Source organism: Ochotona curzoniae, unplaced genomic scaffold, assembly GCF_017591425.1.
Source record: "Ochotona curzoniae isolate NIBS_2020 unplaced genomic scaffold, NIBS_Ocur_1.0 contig_2692, whole genome shotgun sequence".
NCBI classification, from domain to species: Eukaryota; Metazoa; Chordata; class Mammalia; order Lagomorpha; family Ochotonidae; genus Ochotona; species Ochotona curzoniae.
The window spans coordinates 20,393,040-20,412,747 of record NW_024465556.1 but is presented as its reverse complement, the minus strand read 5'-3'; the positions used below and the strand labels follow the sequence as shown (position 1 = coordinate 20,412,747).

General features: G+C 48.6%; 1 protein-coding gene across 26 annotated transcripts in view; it reads left to right on the top strand.

Moving 5' to 3' along the window:
- Positions 1 to 19,708, top strand: part of KCNMA1 (potassium calcium-activated channel subfamily M alpha 1) — a 664,040-nt gene that overhangs the window by 434,921 nt on the left and 209,411 nt on the right. For 25 of the 26 annotated variants that reach the window (XM_040976116.1, XM_040976108.1, XM_040976123.1 and 22 more), the window contains 3 exons: positions 6,521 to 6,596; positions 8,306 to 8,476; positions 9,945 to 10,036. In XM_040976116.1, the coding sequence (XP_040832050.1) occupies positions 6,521 to 6,596; positions 8,306 to 8,476; positions 9,945 to 10,036 (339 nt within the window). Of the gene's footprint in view, positions 1 to 6,520; positions 6,597 to 8,305; positions 8,477 to 9,944; positions 10,037 to 10,138; positions 10,231 to 19,708 lie in introns of all 26 variants that reach the window. The other variant, XM_040976127.1, reaches the window with a different exon arrangement.

Genomic DNA, 19,708 nt, shown 5'->3' with positions numbered 1-19,708 from the left:
GGCTAAATGCCCACTTCTGCACTGTATTTTTTTTTAAAAAGATTTATTTATTTATTGGAAAGTCAGATATACAGAGAGGAGGGGAGACAGAGAGGAAGATCTTCTGTCCATTGATTCACTCCCCAAGTGAGCGCAACGGCCGATGCTATGCCGATCTGAAGCCGGGATCCAGGAATTTCTTCTGGGTATCCCACACGGGTGCAAGGTCCCAAAGCTTTGCACCGAACTCGACTGCTTTCCCAGGCCACAAGCAGAGAGCTGGATGGGAAGTGGAGCTGCCGGGATTAGAACCGGCGCCCATATGGGATCCCAGGCGTGTTCAAAGTGAGGACTTTAGCCACTAGGCCATGCCGCCGGGCCCTGCACCGTATCTTAATGGTAGAATTGGTGAGTAACCAGAGCCTAGGCCCCTATCTATCTATCTATCTATCTATCTATCTATCTATCTATCTATCTATCTATCTCTTCACATTCCCCTTGGGCGTGTAGTTCAGAGTGACAGAGCAGCTGGATCTCTGTGACCTGATTCCCATTCTTTAGAGGAAAGTGCCTTCCCTCCTGTGGATGCAGAAAGCAGCTCTGGCATCCCTAGCCAGCACAGTACCTTCTAACCACACTGTCAGGGCTGGCTCATTGTCTCAGTATGGAAAGGGGAAGCCTGGTTTGGGCAGACACATGGAGGAAGCCTGGTAGGGTATTTGCCATCTGGGCCCCAAACCACATTTTCCCAGCATCACATTGTATACCAGATTGAACTTGCGTGGTTGGGGGATATTTTCATTATAATCCTGGAATTTAGGTTTTTCTGAGTTCCCACCACGTGGGGTCACAGACAGGGAACTGAGTTAATCTAATAAGGCCAACCTCAAGGTGGGCGTGCAGGTACTGTACTGCTGCCAGCAAGGTCCCAAGAGGCGGTGTGGGGGCAATGGGGACTGCCTGAGTGCTGAGACAGGTGCCCAGGGTTGAGAAGCATGGGAAGGAGTGAGTCGGTCTGGAGCAGCATGAGCTATGAGGCAGCTGAGGATATTCACAAGGAGCAGTGTGGGTATCTTAGGTAAGCCTTTCAGAAAGCTGGGTGCCACCCCAGGGCTCGGGGCTCGGGAGAAGGGGAGGCTGACTTCCAGCCAAGGTTGAAGAAAGTGCAAAGGTAGGAGGACCCAGTCCGGGGGAGTCCTGAGAATTGGTTCTGTGCTTCTGGCTGGTGGGGCTCCGGGGAGGGAAATGAAGACTGTTAGGCAGGTAGGCAAAGGCCAGGATGCCGGATGAGTGCTTCGCTGAATGACTGGGACTCTGGGAGCCTGAGGATGACTGTGGACCTCCTCTCTCTCCATGTGCCCGGCTATCTCAGCTCTTTGCTTCTGAGCACAGACCCCGGAGGTCTGCTGCAGAGAGAAGGAAGCCCAGGCCTTGCGATAGGACTGGGACCCCGAGCAGCTCTCCTGGGAGCCCTCTCTACTCTGCTGGTCTCTAGGGAAGGTGGAGTCACATGATCATCTTTAGGGATATCTTGTCTGACTCTGACAGTGCATCCCTGGCAAACGTTAGCATTAGGTAGGGATGGAGGCCTTGTCGTTGCGATGGGAGGTCATGATGTGAAGTTGCTGCTTCATTTTTCAGTTATTCTGCAGCCTCCTTCTACCCAGAGCTGGAAGAAGCAGAGCAGAGGAACCTAGGGGGAGAAATGAGGAAGAACTGGAGAAGGAAGAGGGTATTAGAAAGCAATGAGACCACAGGGCAAGTCGCGGCTAGGTGGCCAGCATCAGGACCACTCGCACACTGGGAGCCAGCAGAGGATCACGCATTTGCATTCCAGAAGTGGTCTTCCATTCAGAGGAAGCCCGGGTGGGTCTCTGCTGTTGCCTGAGCTCTTGGCACTTCCTCAGAGCCCCTGCAGCCTCCAGGGAGCTCATTTGTGGGTGGTAGAATCCATAGTCTACTGGCCAAGTGGCCCTGTTCAAAGGGGTTCGTCACACACCTCACTGAACGTGGTAGCTCTTGATCATTACAACATGGCTCACCTAGCTTAGTGTAAAATCATGTTCCTTGTAAACGTTCCAACAATTCAGAAAAGCAGGAAGGATAAAGGGAAATAGCTTGCACAACACTATCATGTTTCCTGCCTGCCCCATCCTGTTTATTTCCCACAGAGCATCTGTGAGTACAATCCTTTACCTAGGGCGTCTGGAGAGGAGAGCCGTTGGAGAACTTGACTACCTAGATGGCCTTGGGAGAGCCTCCCAGGTGAAGTCTGTGGGCAGAGCTTTTGATTTAGGAGCTCCTGGAGAGGAACAGGCAGAGACCAAAGCTAGGCAGGCTCTTCGGCTTCTGGATGTTACTGAGATCAAGAGAGAGCTGCTAAAGGACTTTACTCAGCAGAGGAAATGTGACCAAATTTGCGCTGTAGGAAGAGCCATCCATTCACCAAGTGTTAGCAATAGGTTTGAAACCCTTAACACCAGGGGAATGCAAAGGCCTGGCCAGGGCCAGTTGTCTTGTGGAGGGTGTAAGGGAATGGTTCTTTGCAGTGCGAGGTGGGGTCCACAGAATCCCAAGCGGGACTCGACGGGACTTGACTTTGCTCCATTCCGTGTCTTACTACGCAGATCACTCCTCTCGGTGTGAAGCTGTCCAGTTGTTGTTACTGGCAGTTTATGTTGTACATACAATAGAGGCAGCAGACACTGTAAGGACCCTGGCACCTGGCATATGTACCCTTGGCCCCGAATGAAGAGGAAAATTGGAGGCAACCAGAGCAGGGACAGATGTGTGCTACTTGATGTGCAATTGATGCCATTTCCAGTGTTAACCAAAGTTTAGCTTGGTAAATGCTTAGAGGGCAAAGACAGCCACAGCTGCCCTGGGTTTGCAGCCTCATCCCAGCAGTCACACAGTCTCTCCCAGCATCCAGGAAGTCCTAGGAAAAGGCTCTGATCTTGTGGGAATTGCGTGCCTTCCCAAGGGGGAGTCATTGTGTCCACTGCTCTATGCCCATTACTGTAATGGCCAGTGGCCTGCCCCAAATCCAGCCCTCTCATGAGGGCACAGCAAGGAGGGATCTGGCATCTGAGTGGTTGTGAATATCCTGTCCACTGGCAGCCACATACTTGGCCCAGAGTCTGTGCTCCAAGTCCCATGGACTCCTTTGCCCCACACAATGTGCCTCTCTGTTCCTATACCCCACCCCTCCATGGGGGGAACCCCCCTCAACCCTGAATGCCCTGTACCTCAGAGGATGCAGAGGGCCCACAGGGGTTAATCTTGCATCTCTTGTCAGTAGCTTTCAGCTGATTGCTTGGACCATGGAGTTTAATTTGGGAAGCAAATTCCTAACACTAGGAATCTGTGATAATGTTGATGTCATAAAAATAATCAGATTTCAGGACTGAACGCCGACTCCTTAAGTAACAGTGATTAAATGCTCCACACACAGCGAGCACTCCCTTAAGTACCATTAATATCACGGTGACAGGCATTTAGACTTTAATAATCACCACATTTAGGTCATTTTTTTTCCAAGGCACCGAGAGGCTTAGAGCCGCCAATAGGTTTTATGTCTCAGTTGGTGGTGCTCTGCTTCGTTCAAGCCTCCCAGGACCTAGGACTGTGTAAGAATCAACCTGAGCTAATGGAGAAGGCATGCTTCCCAGGATTGCTCCCTTTGCGCCTGGCTCTCTGTTCTTCATCTATTTCTTCCTCTCCAGTGTGCGAAACATGTTAGACGACTTGCAAGGTAGAGGCAGGGGGAGGAAGCTCCCCTCTTTTGGTTTTCCACTGAGAAACATGTTGAGAGTAGGAGGTGCTGGTGTTGCAGTCACATCTCTAAAAAGCATGCTTGGGCACAGCGGCTCAACAGGCTAATCCTTTACCTGGAAGTGCTGATATCTCATGTGGGCACCAGTTCGTATTCCTGGTTGCTCCACTTCCCATCCAGCTCCCTGCTGATGGCCTGGGAAGGCAACAGAGGATGGATCAGGTGCCCGTATGGGATACCAGCACTGTGAGTAGAAGCTTAACCAGTTTTGCCACAGTTCTGGGCCCTGGACAGTACCTTCTGTCCTTTTCATCTCCTATCTGTGGAGTGGGGTGAGGTTTGACTTGCCTTTGGCAGTCCAGGTCAACCTTCTCATAGGTCCCAGTCTGTGCCCAGGGAACTGTCTTGTCATGGTCCAGAGTATACTTTCTGTGGCCAGACTGCCTGGTTCACGTTGCAGCTCTGTTGCTTCCTGGGGGAAATGACTGGGCTGGGTTAACATGGCGTGAACTCCTGCAGTCATTATGAGGACTAAATGAAGGAGCACACGTGAGATGGTGTACGTGTGGTGAGCAGCACAGATGCTCCTTCAAACACTGTGATTTAAAACTCTTAGACCCGGGCCATCCTCTACTGACCCTGTGCCCGTGTGGGAGACCTGAAAGAAGCTCCTGGCTCCTGACTCCTGGCTTTGGATTGGCTCATCTCTGGGGGAGTGAACCAGTGGATGGAAGATCTGTCCCAACTCATGCCATGTCAATCGTTGCTTCCCTGAGAGAGATGGGAGAGGATAATAGAGATGACTTGACCGACAGTGGCGAGCTGAGGCTGGAGGCTGTCCCGGGCCACCCCGGGAGACAGAGACAGAAGACAGACACCCTTCTGCCAGGCGCAGCAAGGAACAGGGGGAGTGAAAGAGAACGAAGATTGAAGGATGACTGCCGGTTAGAGCCAGGGGGCTTCCCTTAGTATTGCAGGTGGGCGTAAAGGCTTGAACAGCCACGGAGGTATGGCAAGTACTTAGGTAAACAGGACAGCTGTGGAGTTGAGTGGCTGCCTCCACTGAGCTCTGCAGACAGGTTTGGCTGGGCTAATGGTTTCAAGAGTTGGTGTGGATGCCCAGTGGTAGGAACGTCCAGGGCTTCACAGGAAACTGACCATGGAGGTGGAGAGTTTGGACAGTACATCTTGGTCAACAAGAAGCCTTTGGAGAGTCAGAGAGCCACTGTCCCCAGCAGCTGAGGAGCTGTATCCCAATGAGGTGCAGTAGGAATAGCTCGGAGAAAGAGACCAGTCCCCTCGGAGCACGTTCACAGAGGCGCCACGAGGCGGGGAATGCGTGCTCCTGGAAAGAAGGCAGACAAGGCCCTGGCACTCACAGATGTTACTGCACAGTGCGGGCCACTTATTCCATGCAAGGAGCATCAGGGGGTGTTCCAGGTGTTAGGTGAGAGGTTGTCAGGTAACAGGCCAGGTGGTCTTGGAGACTCACAATTGAATGTCATTGAAAACAAGCCCCAAGGAAGTGTGTGCTGTTACTTTGTAAAGGGACTGAGGCACCATGCTACATGGGCCAGTCCAGCGTTGTTTTGCCAGTAAAGTTTTATTGGAACACAGCCACGTCCACTCCTCTTTGTAGGGATTCAGGGCTGCATTTATTCCCTGGAGGCCGAGTAGCAGCAGAGAATGAATGACCTGAAAAGCCGAGCATAGAGACTGTGTGTCACCATACAGAGAACGTGTCCCAGCTTCTGCGCGAAGGCATCCTGACAGCCAAAGCAGCGCGTGAACTTTGACTAGCTCCAGGAGCTGGTGGCAAAGCGAGAGGAAGCGCCATTGCACATCATCTGGGGGCAGCTGGAGCCACTGAATGGGGATGGCGGCCAGGGGGGTATAATCCACGCACACCCATTCTTGGTTGTGACAGTGGTATCGTGAACGTATCACACACATTCCGTTTTGTTTTTTAAAGATTTATTCACTTATTTGGAAGGCAGAGCCTACAAAGAGAGAAGGTAAGACAGAGAAGGTCTTTCATCACCTCTGCCTCACTCCCCAACTGACCGCAGCAGCCAGAGCTGAATCTGTCTGAAGCCAGGAGCCAGGAACTTTTTCCTGGTTTCCTCCATGGGTGCAGGGTCCCAGGGACTTAAGCCATCCGTCGCTGCTTTCCCAGGCCGCAGGCAGGGAACCGGATGGGGAGTGGAACAGCGGGGGCTTGAACCGGTGCCCATGCGGGATGCCTGTGTCCCAGGATAGAGGATTTGCTTTGTGCACCATCATAGAGGTCCCACACGGCTTTTCTTCTTATGCCTTGAGAGCTGAAGTGTGTAAGAGTCATACTGCTACGTCCACCATTTATTTGTAAGCAGGTTGGTCAAAGAAACTTTTTAAAAACAAAAAGCAAAAATGAAGGTTAAGCAATATGACAGTATCTTAATAATTTATAAATTTGGGTAGAGGGCACACAGGGGTTCGTTATTACCATTCTTTCCATTTTTCTGTGGGCTTAAAGACTTTTCATAATCAGAAGTTAACACTGCCATCAGCTCTAACAAAAGGTTAAGGTTGACCTTGTCCAGCAGTCCTGGCGCGATGTTCCTGCAGACTCCATCCTGGTCCTCAGGCCTGGCCAAGTCGCCTGGTCTAACGCGAGTCTCTTTCCTCAATGACACCTGGCCTTTGGGGGTGGCCCGCTTCTCCCCAGGCAGCCGCACCGGGCCTGCCCTTTCTGACCTGACCATTTTGCTTGTTGTCTCTGCACAGTAATTCCATCAAGCTGGTGAATCTGCTGTCCATCTTCATCAGCACCTGGCTAACTGCGGCCGGCTTCATCCACTTGGTAAGTAGCCCGGCTTGCCCGGAACAAGCCCCAGAAACATCTCTTGCTGGAGAGAAACTTGAACCCAGTGTTAGTAGGAAAAAGCAGATGCAACAGTGCAGCAGCCTGGTTTCCTGGCCTTTCATGTTAGGCTAGTTCCAAATGGCAGGGCATGATCCCAGAAGGAATATATTCAGCTATGGTGGTGTTTTCTGTCTGTGTGCAATAACCCAAAAGCACCACAAGATGGCAGTGCTTCCTCAGCAAACACCGAGGAAAGCGCTGGGAGGAGATTGTAAATTGCACCCACAGGTCTTAGTAAACAACTTCAGATTCCTCAGTTTCTCTCTACCCTTCACCCCCCCACCCCCCGTGGTGGAAAGTTACAATTAATTTTGCCTTTTGCCTGATGGCACCTCTGTCTAGTACCTCAGTGCTGTTTGCTATTAGCAACTTTGCCAAAGCTTCACCTTAGCAAGTCAAGGTCTTCCCACCTCGCTAAGGCTGGTGGAACCCAGCGATTGTTGGAAAGTTTCATGGGAACATAGACTCTCAGGACTATGCAATTTTGAGACTTTGAGGAGGTCTTTCCTCCCCCAGCCACTGGCTGCACACAGGACGGGAGGATGCATGCAGTCATCCACCATCCAGAGGAAGACAGGCCTGGGAAGGGAGCCAGGGGCTCACTTGCAGTCACCAGATCTGGGGGTCCCCCTCCCAGGCCTTGGTGCTGTTGGAATGCTTGGCTGGAATCACTCCTTAGCGCCTTCATTCTTCTTGTCACCAAGCACCAACTGCCTAAACCAGAGATGTGGAGGAGGCCATTGTCTTCAGGGATGCCTGGGAAATGGGTGTGTGCTGGGGGCCAGCTCCAACGTGGGGGAAGTAGGAGGGATGGAGGAGGAGAGCTGGGAATGCTCAGCAGAAGCAGAGCTGGAGGCTTGGGCGCCCCCTGCGGGCCATGTTAGGGATAGCGGGCATTGACTTCCAGCATCAAGGCAGCTGGAATCCGGCTGGAGATGGCCACATCACTCCCTTTCTCCTGGGAGTAGAGTACTTCTATCTGTTCCACAACCTGGTGGGATGAGAGGACAGCAAACCGGTACCTGAGCCCATGTTCTCCAAATCCGCCCATGCCTGCCCATTCAAAGAAGCGTGGCCTCCTGCTGGTGTCCCCTCAACGCAGGGCTGATCCCACAGAGGGTATGTTTGCAGGTCATTGGCCAGGAGCATTGTCGGGAGCACACATTCTGGGCTCCTGGTAAAATTCCTGTGACCTCCAGGGTCACAGCTGTTGATTTGTTGCCCTGGAAAGGGAATCTGGTGCATGGAATGCCGTTTGCAAACTGCCTGGAGAGAGGTGCAGGGCCAGGGCACAGCAGACAGCTGCTGTGTCACAAAGCCCCCCTGACAGGAGGCTCCTGTGCCTGCAGAGAGAAATCAGGGGAGAGCGGGCCACACTGTGCCTGAAGAAGGCTGCGGCCAGCTGAGCAGAGGCAGTGGCCTGGATTTGAGCTGTGAGAAGAGTCGCAGGGGAGAGACCACCCCGAGTCCTTGGGCCTCTCTTCTCGGCTCCCCAAAGCCTTCGCAGGGGGTGCTGCACCTCCAGCATCTCGCCCACACGCAGGTGGTTCTGGCTGCCGGAGCTTGGCGCAGGGCATCAGGGCAGCAGGAGAGGGCAGAGATGTGACCGTTTTTCTCTCTTCTCCTCTCCCTCCCCGTTGTTTTAGGTGGAAAATTCAGGAGACCCATGGGAGAACTTCCAGAACAACCAGGCTCTCACCTACTGGGAGTGCGTCTATCTCCTCATGGTCACCATGTCCACCGTGGGTTACGGGGACGTGTACGCAAAAACCACGCTCGGGCGCCTCTTCATGGTCTTCTTCATCCTCGGGGGACTGGTAAAATCCTTTTATTACCTCGTTGGTTCTTGTGGCAGCGAAAATTCTCTGTCGTCTGTTCGCGTAGCAGGTTATGTTTGTACACTAGTCTCCGTGCTGGCAGCTGGTGGTGGCCTCCGTGTCGCGGTCCAGTTGAGCCAACAGACTGGCCAGGGTGACTTTCCCGCCCACTTTTTGAAGCATTGCTGGAATCGGGAGGACCCAGGCCCGTGGTCTGTCTCGGGGACAGCCACTAAGCCGAGAGCAAACCTCGCCATCCTAGGAAAGGGATGTGGCAATAAGTCGCTTAGTCAAAGGGATCAGCTTGTCCAGCGAGGACGGTGGCAGTCCCTTAGCCCTTGCGGGAGGCGCCGTCCATACTGTGTAGAGGGTTTGCGGTTTCAAGAGCTCCCCCTGCCCTGCCCTTTCACGTTCCTCTCCCACCTCCAACAAACACTGTGGCTGGTGCCCACCTCCCCCCGCAGCAGACAGAGGTGCCTCAGACCCGAGCAGCCAGCGTGTGGTTCTGGAAGAAGCCCACTCGCTTCTTTAGCAACACGGCGGGGGGGTGGGGGGTGGGCATCATTTCTCATCCTTTTGCAAGTCCGTTTGTTTCACTCCTGGCTTCGCTGCTCAGTGGCAGTAAGCTGCCAGTCCGTGATGTTGGCCGAGGGCGTGTCAGGCAAGCTCCCTTGGAGCGTAGGTTTCAGCTGTGTGCGAGGCACAAGTCCCACTTCCCACACAGCTCGCACGTGTGTACACTGCATGCACATTTAGGAGCATGTCTGCCTCCCTTGTGTGTTTGCATGGGACACAAGCATTTGGAAAATGTGTATCGATGTGCCCAGCACATGTACATTCCCACGAGCGTCCCTGCAGGCCCTAGACGAGGCTTCCCCACGCTTCCAGCCACAAGCAAGATGTTTGTTGGACAAAACATGGCACATTTGTGGTTTTTATTCCCCCCACCTCCCCGGCTGTCTATTCCTCTCGTGCGATCTTCTCAAGTTTTAGTGATTTTTTTTTTTAATTAAAAAAAAATTGCTCGTGTTTTAGTCATCTTTTGGTGTTCATTGGTTTTCATCCCCTCCCCCTCCCAACAGGAGACATGAATGCTCCTTGGAATTTTAACCAGAAAAGTCTTTCTGTGAAAATATAAATGCATGTGTGGCATGTGTGTGCGTGTGAGTGCATGTTTAATTTCACTGACATGCACCCTGCTTGCTTCTCTGCCTTCTGAAAGAAGAGCTAAACATCCACGTAGCCATCCCTGTCTCCTTTCATTTTTCTCGATTGTGTGTGTATTTTTTTTTTTAAGTTGTCCACATCAGCTAAAGCTTACAGTTCCAGGAGCGTACCCTGTTGGGGGTTCTTTCCGAAGTCTAACCCCTGTGTGTTTTCACACCTTAGTGTCCCCCTCCTGGAAGCACCCTGCCCCTCTTGGGCCTGGTCTGTTCAGCCTCTCTTCTGTCTCCTATCTCTTCCTCAGGCCATGTTTGCCAGCTACGTCCCTGAAATCATAGAGCTCATAGGAAACCGCAAGAAATACGGGGGCTCCTATAGTGCGGTTAGTGGAAGAAAGTAAGTATGCCGAGAGGTTTTGCCACCTCGCCCGTGGGAGATTCCCTCTGCATGCTATTTTTTTTTTTTTTTGGCTCTTGTTTCTTTGTCTCGTGCATGTAGGCAATGTTTGCCCGCTACGTACCTGAAATTGCTGCTCTCATCCTGAATCGGAATAAATTCGGCGGGACTTTTAACAAACATGGAGGCAGAAAGTAAGTCAGCTGTGTTGAGTGACTTTGCCAGAGCCCCTGGGCGGTGACCTTGAATCCTGCCCTTGTCCCAGCCCGCGTCTCAGAGGGGAAAACCCAGGGGACCTTGCATGGGGTATATGTCAGGTTACCCCCAGGAAAGTTGCCATCCTGGGACTGACTCCCTAGGCCTTGTTCCCATTCACAATCTCCAAGAAATGTGATGGGTTTATCTCAGAAAGGTATGCTGCTGAGCCTCTAGGTTCTGTCGTCCCCTAAGATGTGAACCAATCTTAGGTGTTCTTCATACGGACTGGCTATGCAATTTCACTGTTGGTCCCTTCAGTGAAAGTGGCGCCATCCTGTGGTAGGTCTTGTGCAGCAGGCACGGGGGACACAGCTCTAGCTGCAGAGTCCTTGGGAGGGCCAGGTCCAGCAGGGAATCAGCCGCAGGCAGCGATCACATCCTCAAAGGGAATTATTTACTCACTGGAGATTTCTTCTGGGACAGGAATTGCTGTGGCTAGCGAAGATCATGGCCTTACCTGGTATTCCTGACCTGCCTTCTCTTTGGTGTCCCATACAAATGGTGCAGCCTTTCCTTTGGCACTGGGCTCACTCGATGGGTGTCAGCTTTCCACAGATGGCTCAATCCAACATGGACAAGAAGTCCCCTCCCCACCCCACACGTAGCACTGTCTCAAGAGAAACGCTGAACACAGGTGGTTCTGTTCTGCCTTCTATTTGCTCTACTTTTCCCAAGAACCTTCTTAGGGGTCTTGGGTTGGTTTGTTTTGTTTTTGAAATACAAATTAAGCAGTGTGAAAGGGACATAATTTTATGGCACAGCTAAGGCCCCAAGTATCTTCCATCCCACCATCCCATTGCACATACAGAAAATTTCCATCAGTGCTCACCAATCACGGAAGTGCCAAGCATAAAGCTGTGGGGCCTTTTATTGTCTTCTCACTTGTTTTCAAATAACCCCTTGATTTTTTTTTTTTCACTTTAAAGCAAAATTCAACTGGTAGCATTATTTGTCCTTATTTCACTGCTGCTTCCCTTCTTGACAGTTGGCTGTGCTGGTGCGCGCGGCCCCGCCTCTCTGCTCAGTGATTCCAACGTAGCATGAGCTCAGGTGGCCAGTCCTCCATTCAGAAAATGAGTAGGTGGGAAAAGGGCTCATTTTCTTTAACTACCCACGAGATACCCATTTCTGCTCGAAGGCACAGAGGACAGTGGGTGAGGCCAGTTGGCATCTTGTCGGTGGATGCAGCATATCCCTTCATATCACCTCTAACGGACCCCTCCTTTCTCTATTATCTTCCTGGATGAGGTTAGAACCAAGCTGTTCTGATTTCTGGGCTATTGTTGGATCCAAAAGGCCAAATAAGTCCAAAGATTTCCCCTTGGTCATTTATCCCATGCCAAGAGGCAAATAGCTTCTCAATTTGTTTTGCTTTTGAGGTATGGACAAGTCTCTATAAAGCAGAAGGCGTTCTCAGGGCCCAATGCTTCCTTTATGGCCTCCCCATGCCACAGTCTCGGCCAGAATTTCCTTATTGCTGTCTCTGAAGAAGTCCGTGGAATCAATTACCCTAAAATCAAGACTGAAAATATTTCTTGACTCTCATTCCAGGTTAATTTTTATTTTGTTTTGTGTTTTTGATCTGGGATAGTTTTGCTGCTCATTGGTAGGTGGACTGTGTTTGGCAGCTTTTGTTGATGGGTGGCCCAGATTAGGCTGCCAGTCCCACCCTTGCTCACTCACCTACCCTTGGTCTGTTCTGGTCATCTTTTAGCTTTGGCATTTCGCATCCAATCCCCCACCTGCTGATGACTTCAGATCACAGGCTTCCTGCAGTTTTGTTCTGATTCTGTAATCTTTTATCATTGCTTTTAGCCTGCTTCTCTCTTTCTCTCTTTTATTTGTCTTCATTTATGAAAATGCACTTTGCTTTTCATGTTCTTATTGGATCTCCAATGTCCCTCAACCCTGGGGACAAAGAGTCCACCCCGTCATCAACACGGGGACTGTTCACTTTACTTTACACATTGTGCCCTAGTTCAAAAGCTAATTACTAAGTAGTTTAAAGTAGTCCTTTGGTCACTTAGATCTTTCATCAGAAAATATAAGCCTGGGAAAGGAACGGTAATAAAGGGCCATTAGCACCCTTTGTTTGATGTTGTTTTCCCAGTCAGTAGAACAAGATTGATGAAATGTTATGTTTGGCCAAAATTTGAGTTTTCATTTGGAATTCAGTGTTGAGAGAATGGGCTGTCAGAATCAATAAGTTTTCTTGCGCTTGGGATATGGGCATGTGGTAGTAATTAGCAATATAAGGTCTTTAGTTGAGCAACCAAGCATGGATTCTGGCAGCAAACATAATGAGAAACTACAGTTGTTCTATTTCTAACGTCAAAAAGTTTCCAGATAAAATTAAATGCATTTGCAAAAGGAAAGCAGCTAAACTTTGTTGAAAGATAGAGTTCAGACTCTTAAAATAGCACACTGTACTCTGAGTGTTTGTGTATGCATAGATATGTGTGCAGCGCCCACGGATGCACATTTGTAGACCCTTCTCCCTGGACAGAATCAAATGAATATCCAGAAAGTGATTAAAACATGTAGCACAGTTAAGGGATTCATTTACTGTGTGTATATTTTATTCAGAAATAATTCTCTAACAATACATTAGTTTGTCACAGATCTCAACATAATTTTTGATCCAAAGCTATCGAGACACAAAACATTGAAATTCCAAGATGATCCAAAGTCAAAAGTGTAGGGAGAGATGCTGAGGCTTTTGTGTGCGCCACACTCAAATCCAAGAGATAAGAAATCAGAAGATTTCATTGGCACGTCACTCTTGTTTCAATCCTTGTGTCTGGCATAATGTAAACACTTCTTGTAATATCCACTAGACACCTTCACTCTCAGTAGGGTGCCCACGTTTGCACCACCTCCCACGAGACCCTCAGACTTGATTGTGAACATGGGTCCATGTTGCCCATTATATAATTTATCTTGTGAAGATGTATGTGGGATCCTAAGAATGGGGTTTTGAGTGCCAGTAGCCAAGAGCTCAGGGACTGGTAGAAACAAACAGTCTTGGTGAGTTGGAGGCATGAGGGATGACCTGCCTCTGGCCTTAGACCTTGAATCTTTCTCAGAAGGGTAGCTATCCTGTAACCCAGCCTGCCTGCTGGGGCCATGCCACCTCCTCCTTCTGTGCATGGAAGACAGGGGCAGCTTGGGGGTGGTGAGGCTCCCATGGCCTTTGGGATCTCCAACTTGCTGTCCTTCCTGCCACAGTCCCTTGCAGCTTCCCTAGAGGTTTTCTCTCTGAGTGTGACTCATTCTGCTCCTGGTTAGTTTATAAGAAGTGACAAGGTCTTGGTCTGAGGTCACATGGGCAAGGGCCATTGAAAATAATAGGCTACAGTGAAGAGTCCATCTGTGGTAACACTGCTTTAGAGGCAGCTGCCCAGGGCATCCATTTAGACCTTGTGTTTCCCATAATGGGTCTTAATGGCCCTTAATCAAAGGGAGCTCTAGGCCAGGTGTTCGGGACAGAGACGCAAGGATGTTTGGGATTATCTTGCTGGTTCTTGATAGTCAAATACCTGGTAATCAAAGACCAAGAGCGGACCATGGGAGTCAGCAGAGGAAGGCGGGCATGCTGAACTTGGAGAAAAGGTCCTCAGGAAGAAGTGGAACCCCAACTCAGGTTTGGGTACCTCTTAGCACAGACTCATGAATCTCCTGCTGCAATTCACTGAGAGCTGTCTGGAAGCCTAAATGCCATGGCTTCTGAAGCAGACAGAGGGACAGCCCCATTGTTGCAGCATGAGAGTGTGGATCCATGCTGTCTCAGCCCCAGCACAATTGCCCTTCAGGATGGTAACAGCACTTATGGACCCCGTGGATTGCTCAGTGCTCGCGTTCCCCACTTAGGGAAGGAGTTTCCACCAGGTGAATTCCTTCCCTCTGGGGCGTTTCCTGCCTGCAGAACATCTTGAGAAGCACATCATCTGCTCTTGTACACATACCTGCCTGTTTCCATCCATTCTGGCTTTGCTTTTGACTACGGTTCAGTTCCACTGTCAGTGGAGCTACTAGGAAGGTGCCCTGTGTAGGGTTGGTCATAGCTTTGACTCTGAGTACTAACCTTCAAAGGTCGTGACCTTCTGCAGGGAGTCAGGGCAGCTTGCCTTCAACCTCAAATATGTCCTCAAGTAGGATTTCTGAGGTCTTGTTATGCTTTTTCACTTAAAAATGAAAAGAAGATCTTAGCGTGTTCCATAATGCAAATGTTGAGGTACTAATGAGTACTCACTAGTTGAGAACAAATGGTTGAGTATTCCCTAATTCGGAACAAAATTTCAAGAACGAAAACCAGCTGGGCGGAGTTAGTTCCCTCCCTTCCTTTCTGTTGCTGTTATCCATCTTCACATTCTCTCAGGGACTCAGGAGAGAAGCAGGGCCTCCTGGAGCCTGCCCTCCTGCAGTTGATAGTCTCAAGGGCATGTGCTGGCATGGAACGAGGGTACAACGAACAAGAGCAGTACATTTTAATATGCACTGCCAAAATCAAACTCCAAGGACCAAGATTCTGTACAGATAGAGAAAATCAGAGATTATTTATGGTGGATCAGCTGACCAAGGAGGTACCACTTTAGAGGAAGTGACATGGAAGCTTGTTCAATGAATCCAGTTTGCATTACTCGTGGAACTGAAGGCCATGGGTTTAAGATTCAGCCAGTGCCATCCCTCTTGCCACCCAAAGTCTTTATTTCTCCCTCCATTAAAGTAGAAATATCATGCTTCTTCTGCATCTTTTGATTCAACCAAGTATGCCTAAAAATAAGTCTTTAAAGTTATATCTGTATTGAATATGTGATTTAAAGAGTGTTTCCATGGCATGCACATCATCACGTATTGTAAGCAATCTAGACATGATCTGAAGTGTGTTGGAAACCGCATGTAGGTTATTTGCAAGCACTGGTGCCATTTTATAGGAGGAACTTGAGCACCCTCAGGTGTGTGTGTGTGTCTGTGTGTGTACTGGCATCAGTTTCCCCATGGAACTGAGGGATGAATGTTTGTCCTTCACACTCCGATTTACCTGGGCTCAGGACTCTGACTCTTTAGGTTTCCCTCCTGTCTTCCCTAAATCTTTCCTGTTGGATTCTTTTTCAGGCTGCATCTTTTATCATAAGTGAACCGTTCATTGCATTCAGATCCTTGGTTCCTTTCTGGGATCATGTCTCATTTTCTGTGGCTCGGCTGTCTTGCCCCATCATGAAATTCCATTCCAGTTTCTCACACTGCATTCTGCTTTTGCCTATCCTAGTTCTAGACTCATTTCTGCAGGATTGAGCTTGGAGTAGGGCTCTGCTGTGCCAGAATGTGGACTGTATCTTTACAAAGACTCAATGAACTGCGCCCTCCCCCCACCCACTGTACACATGGCTCACCCTCATTTGTTCCATGTGTGTCTCTTGGGTGCTTGCTATGGGGCAGGCCTTGAGGAAGAATGGATTTCTGCATTTCACACAAACCAAACAAACAATTATGTCATGGCTCTCTTGAGCTCATCTTACACTATGAGACCACCAAAGGGATCAGGAAGTTTAAATTCAGAGCTTTTTAGACCTCTCTCCTCTGCCAGAGGTGAGAGTCCTCATAAGATACCATTTTCATCTCTGCTCCTTTTTGAGGAGGCCTGGCCTCTAGCACTAGAGGGTAGGATCCGGGGTTCATTCCTGTGAAGTTGGCTCAGTCTGATGCATGGGCCTCCTTCCATTTCCTGTTTATTTGTATCTCAGACAATACTGATTCTCATTTCTTCATGGACTGAAGGAGCACACTGCTCTTGCCATCAATTTCACTATGTAGGCATTGGTGCAGTTGAAATGTGACCGGAGCTTTCCATTTTACACAGACTTCATCCCATTCAGGCTTCTTGCTGCATGCCCCACGTGACTCCCCAGCAATGTCTTCAGATTCCTAGATTTTAAAAGCCATAAATTAGCAAATCATCAACATATCACCAGGAAGGATCATCTGGTAGCGATTCTAGTCAGAAGGAAACACGGGCCCCAATAACTGATCTTCACAAAGATATGAAGAACTGTAGACAGACAGATCCAGTAAATAGGAAGACAAATAGATAATTCAAGTTGACAGACCATCTTGGACTGATTAGGCATTCTGCTTTGATTAGCATTCAACTTTTTGGGAAAAGAAAAAAAAAAAAAACGAGATTGCCCTAATATGGGAAAATGACCCCTTGACTACTTCTAAAATTCGGTACAGAGAGGCAGATACCGAAACACTCAGTCATTAGATACCATGTCACATAATACAATGTGCCAGATATTCCTTTCCAACGAGTGAGGTCTTGGTGGGTGTGCATGTGGGCACTTCTCTCTTGGCATCTGCTTTGGATTCTTCCAAGCCACATCTTCAGTCCCTTTCAAACTTGAAGCACTATTTAAAGAGACTTGGATGCATATTAAATCAATTTCCTGATAATACTGATGGAATGAAGGCATGCCTCCCCCCACGTTCCTGCCGTCTCCCCCTTCCACATACTTATCAAAATGTTCCAGCTATTGTTCTGAAAACAAGAATAGAAATGTAGGTGGGAGATGAACTGTGTACCTTGAAAACAGTCTTATCCAAAGCTAGATTTTGCTCTCAAGTATTCTTTCCTTTATTAAAACGTAATTTTGCATATGACTTGTCTAATCATAATCAAAGGATCTCAAAGATCCTTTCTGCTCAGGCTCACACTTGATTGGGTGATTCCTTGGTTGGATTCAGAAACCAAGGAACAAATGCAATTCCCTGAGATGCAGTTGCCGTGTTTCTTGTTTTCCTGCCCTGTCACTCATTCTGATGGAAGTCTTTCCAGAGCTGTGCAAAGCAGTTCCTCAAAGATTTGGGGTTCATCCCAATGCTGCTGTCATCATACTCTGAAAATAAACCAGGAAACTTTTTGACTGGCCAAGTCTGGTGTCTGTTTTTATTAAAATAGTGTAAAGGCCAATGCAATACGAAAGTCATGGAAATCTGATTCTATTGCTGTCAGAATTAAGCCTTCCCATGATACTGGTGTGGCATCATAGTGACCTGTTTCTACCCCTAAGACCTCAAGGACTGGTCCCGGGGTGGGAACTGATGGTCAATAAAAGCCATGTTGATCTGCCCTCCTTATCCATTTCGAATGAGGGGACATGGAGGCAGTTTGGAGGTAAATATATGCCTATCTCATGGAGAGGGTTTATGACCTTCACCACTGACCCCAATGGCAAATGCCAGCTGGTATTGAGAACAGATTTAGGAAAAATCTTGATTTAACATTTTAGTCCCACAAACGGTTTTCAGAATGCTTTTCATGTGCCAGGTACTGTATAGAGTATTATAGTTAAAAAGCATGAGCAGAAAAATATGATTCTTTCTGTCCTGGAGCTTCCTGGAGATATCGACCAATTAGAGGCATCCAGGGAGACAGAGCCAACTCAACAAAGCCCTGTTGCAGTGAAATGCTCTTTTGGCAGAAATGATGTTCAGTGGAATCATGAGGATCTGAAATAATTACAAAGGTAGGAGGCACAGCAGAGCATGTGGTGATTCACTTTTCTGAATGCACCATTAGCATAGTTGAGGGAAAATGTAATAGACAGCAGATTGTGTTGTGCACCTGAAGATCTAGGAATCTAATGAAAGACCTAGGGTAGTAGAGGTGCAGAGTTTAGGAGGTAGGAGAGCTACCCTGAGGTCTTCTCTTTTCCACATCATGCCTCAGCAGCAAACCTTCAAGCCTATGGCTTCTGTCAGGATCATGCGTATAACAGGTGCTGGAAATTAGCTAAGGCTGATGTAGATACACATGGTCTATGTCCCAATATACCCCTTGAAACCTGAGTATGTTGTAGGTCAAAATACTCTTAGTATACCTAACCCATTGAACTTCATAGTTTCACTTAGTCAACCTCAGATGTGCTCAGCACCCCAAATTAGCCTATAGATGGGCAACATCATCTAAAACAAAACCTCTTTTGTAATCACGCGTTGAATGTTTCCTGTAGCTCATGGACTACTGATGGCGTACAGAGCACTTGTGTGGGCACACATTCATGCCCTCGTAAAGTTGAAACATCATAAATCAGGGTCCTCTATACATGTGTTGACCTTGCTTACAGTGAATGGATCATGGCTTATGCTAATTGTGGCAACACCACTGAGTGTGACTGAGTAAGGAGGGGAGTGTGTGTCAACCAGATCTTCACTATTCGAGGATTCACCTGGACAGCATGGGTTCTAGAGCCATGACATATGACTTTGCAGGAATGCTGGTGAGAAGATGGGACTCACTTTACAAACCTAAATCTTCTGCATGGAAAAATTAACAGCTATTTCTTTAGTTAGACTCAACCCACATCTATTCTATCTTCATGCCCACGGAGGGAAGCTGGCCTTTGTTGCCCGTAGAGTTGTCTCAATTCCTCCTTGTTCAGAAGTGGCACTATCAAGTGGAGAAAGGCTAGTCTACTCTGACCCAAACACAGGAAGATGCCATACAGTGCCCCACTATTTCTGCAAATGCAGGGAGCTGTTGGGGATGGGAAAAGCTGGGTCAAGAAAAGATTGACTTATTTTAAGAGACCACTGAGTGCCATTGTCAAGAATGAAATCAAGAGGGATGAGGATGATGGAAAGAGTCTGGAGGAAGAACTGGAGCAATTATGGAGTTGCTGACTTAAGAAGGGAGAAAGGAAGGAAAGGAACCAAAGTTACACTTAACCCCTATGTTCATTGTGACAATGAAGCGAGAGACTAAAAGCAAAGGGAAAGAAATGTATCAGTCAGGATCTTTCTCTCTCTCTCTCTCTCTCTCTGCATGAGTGTGTATGTGTATGTGTGTGTTTTGTGGGGCAGGCAGGAGGATAGTTTGAGTACCTTGCAGACTCCAAAGGAAAGCCAAAGGACAAGACTATAGAAAAGAGAGAAAGGACCCAAGGTTCAGCTCTGAGATCCAGGAAGCTGGAATCCCAAGACAGTCATCAGAGGGTTCTCCTGCTGTAACCGCAATGTCACTCCATTCGATAGTGGAAAGCACTGATTGACTTCACTTAAGCCAGGGACCCTGGTTTAAGGTCCCAAGACCTACATAAATGGGTAAGACATATTCCCTAAATTGAAAATCAGGCAACGTTGACAGAGGGAAGGATGATGTTGGACAGGCTAAAACAGCGATGTTCTCTATACTGAGGTTCCCAGAATTTATTCTTGAGGTTTGAAGTGGAGCACCCTGTAGGCTGCAAGCCACAAAAGATGTGTGTGACCACTCTTCTCCCATAGTCTAATTATGACCAGGTGCATGGTCTAACTATGGAGGTGTAATTACGAATGGCCTGGTAGAGAGGCAAACCCCAGTCCCTTGCGGATGGCTTAGCTCCTGATTGTCTACATGTGTTTAGAGGTATCATC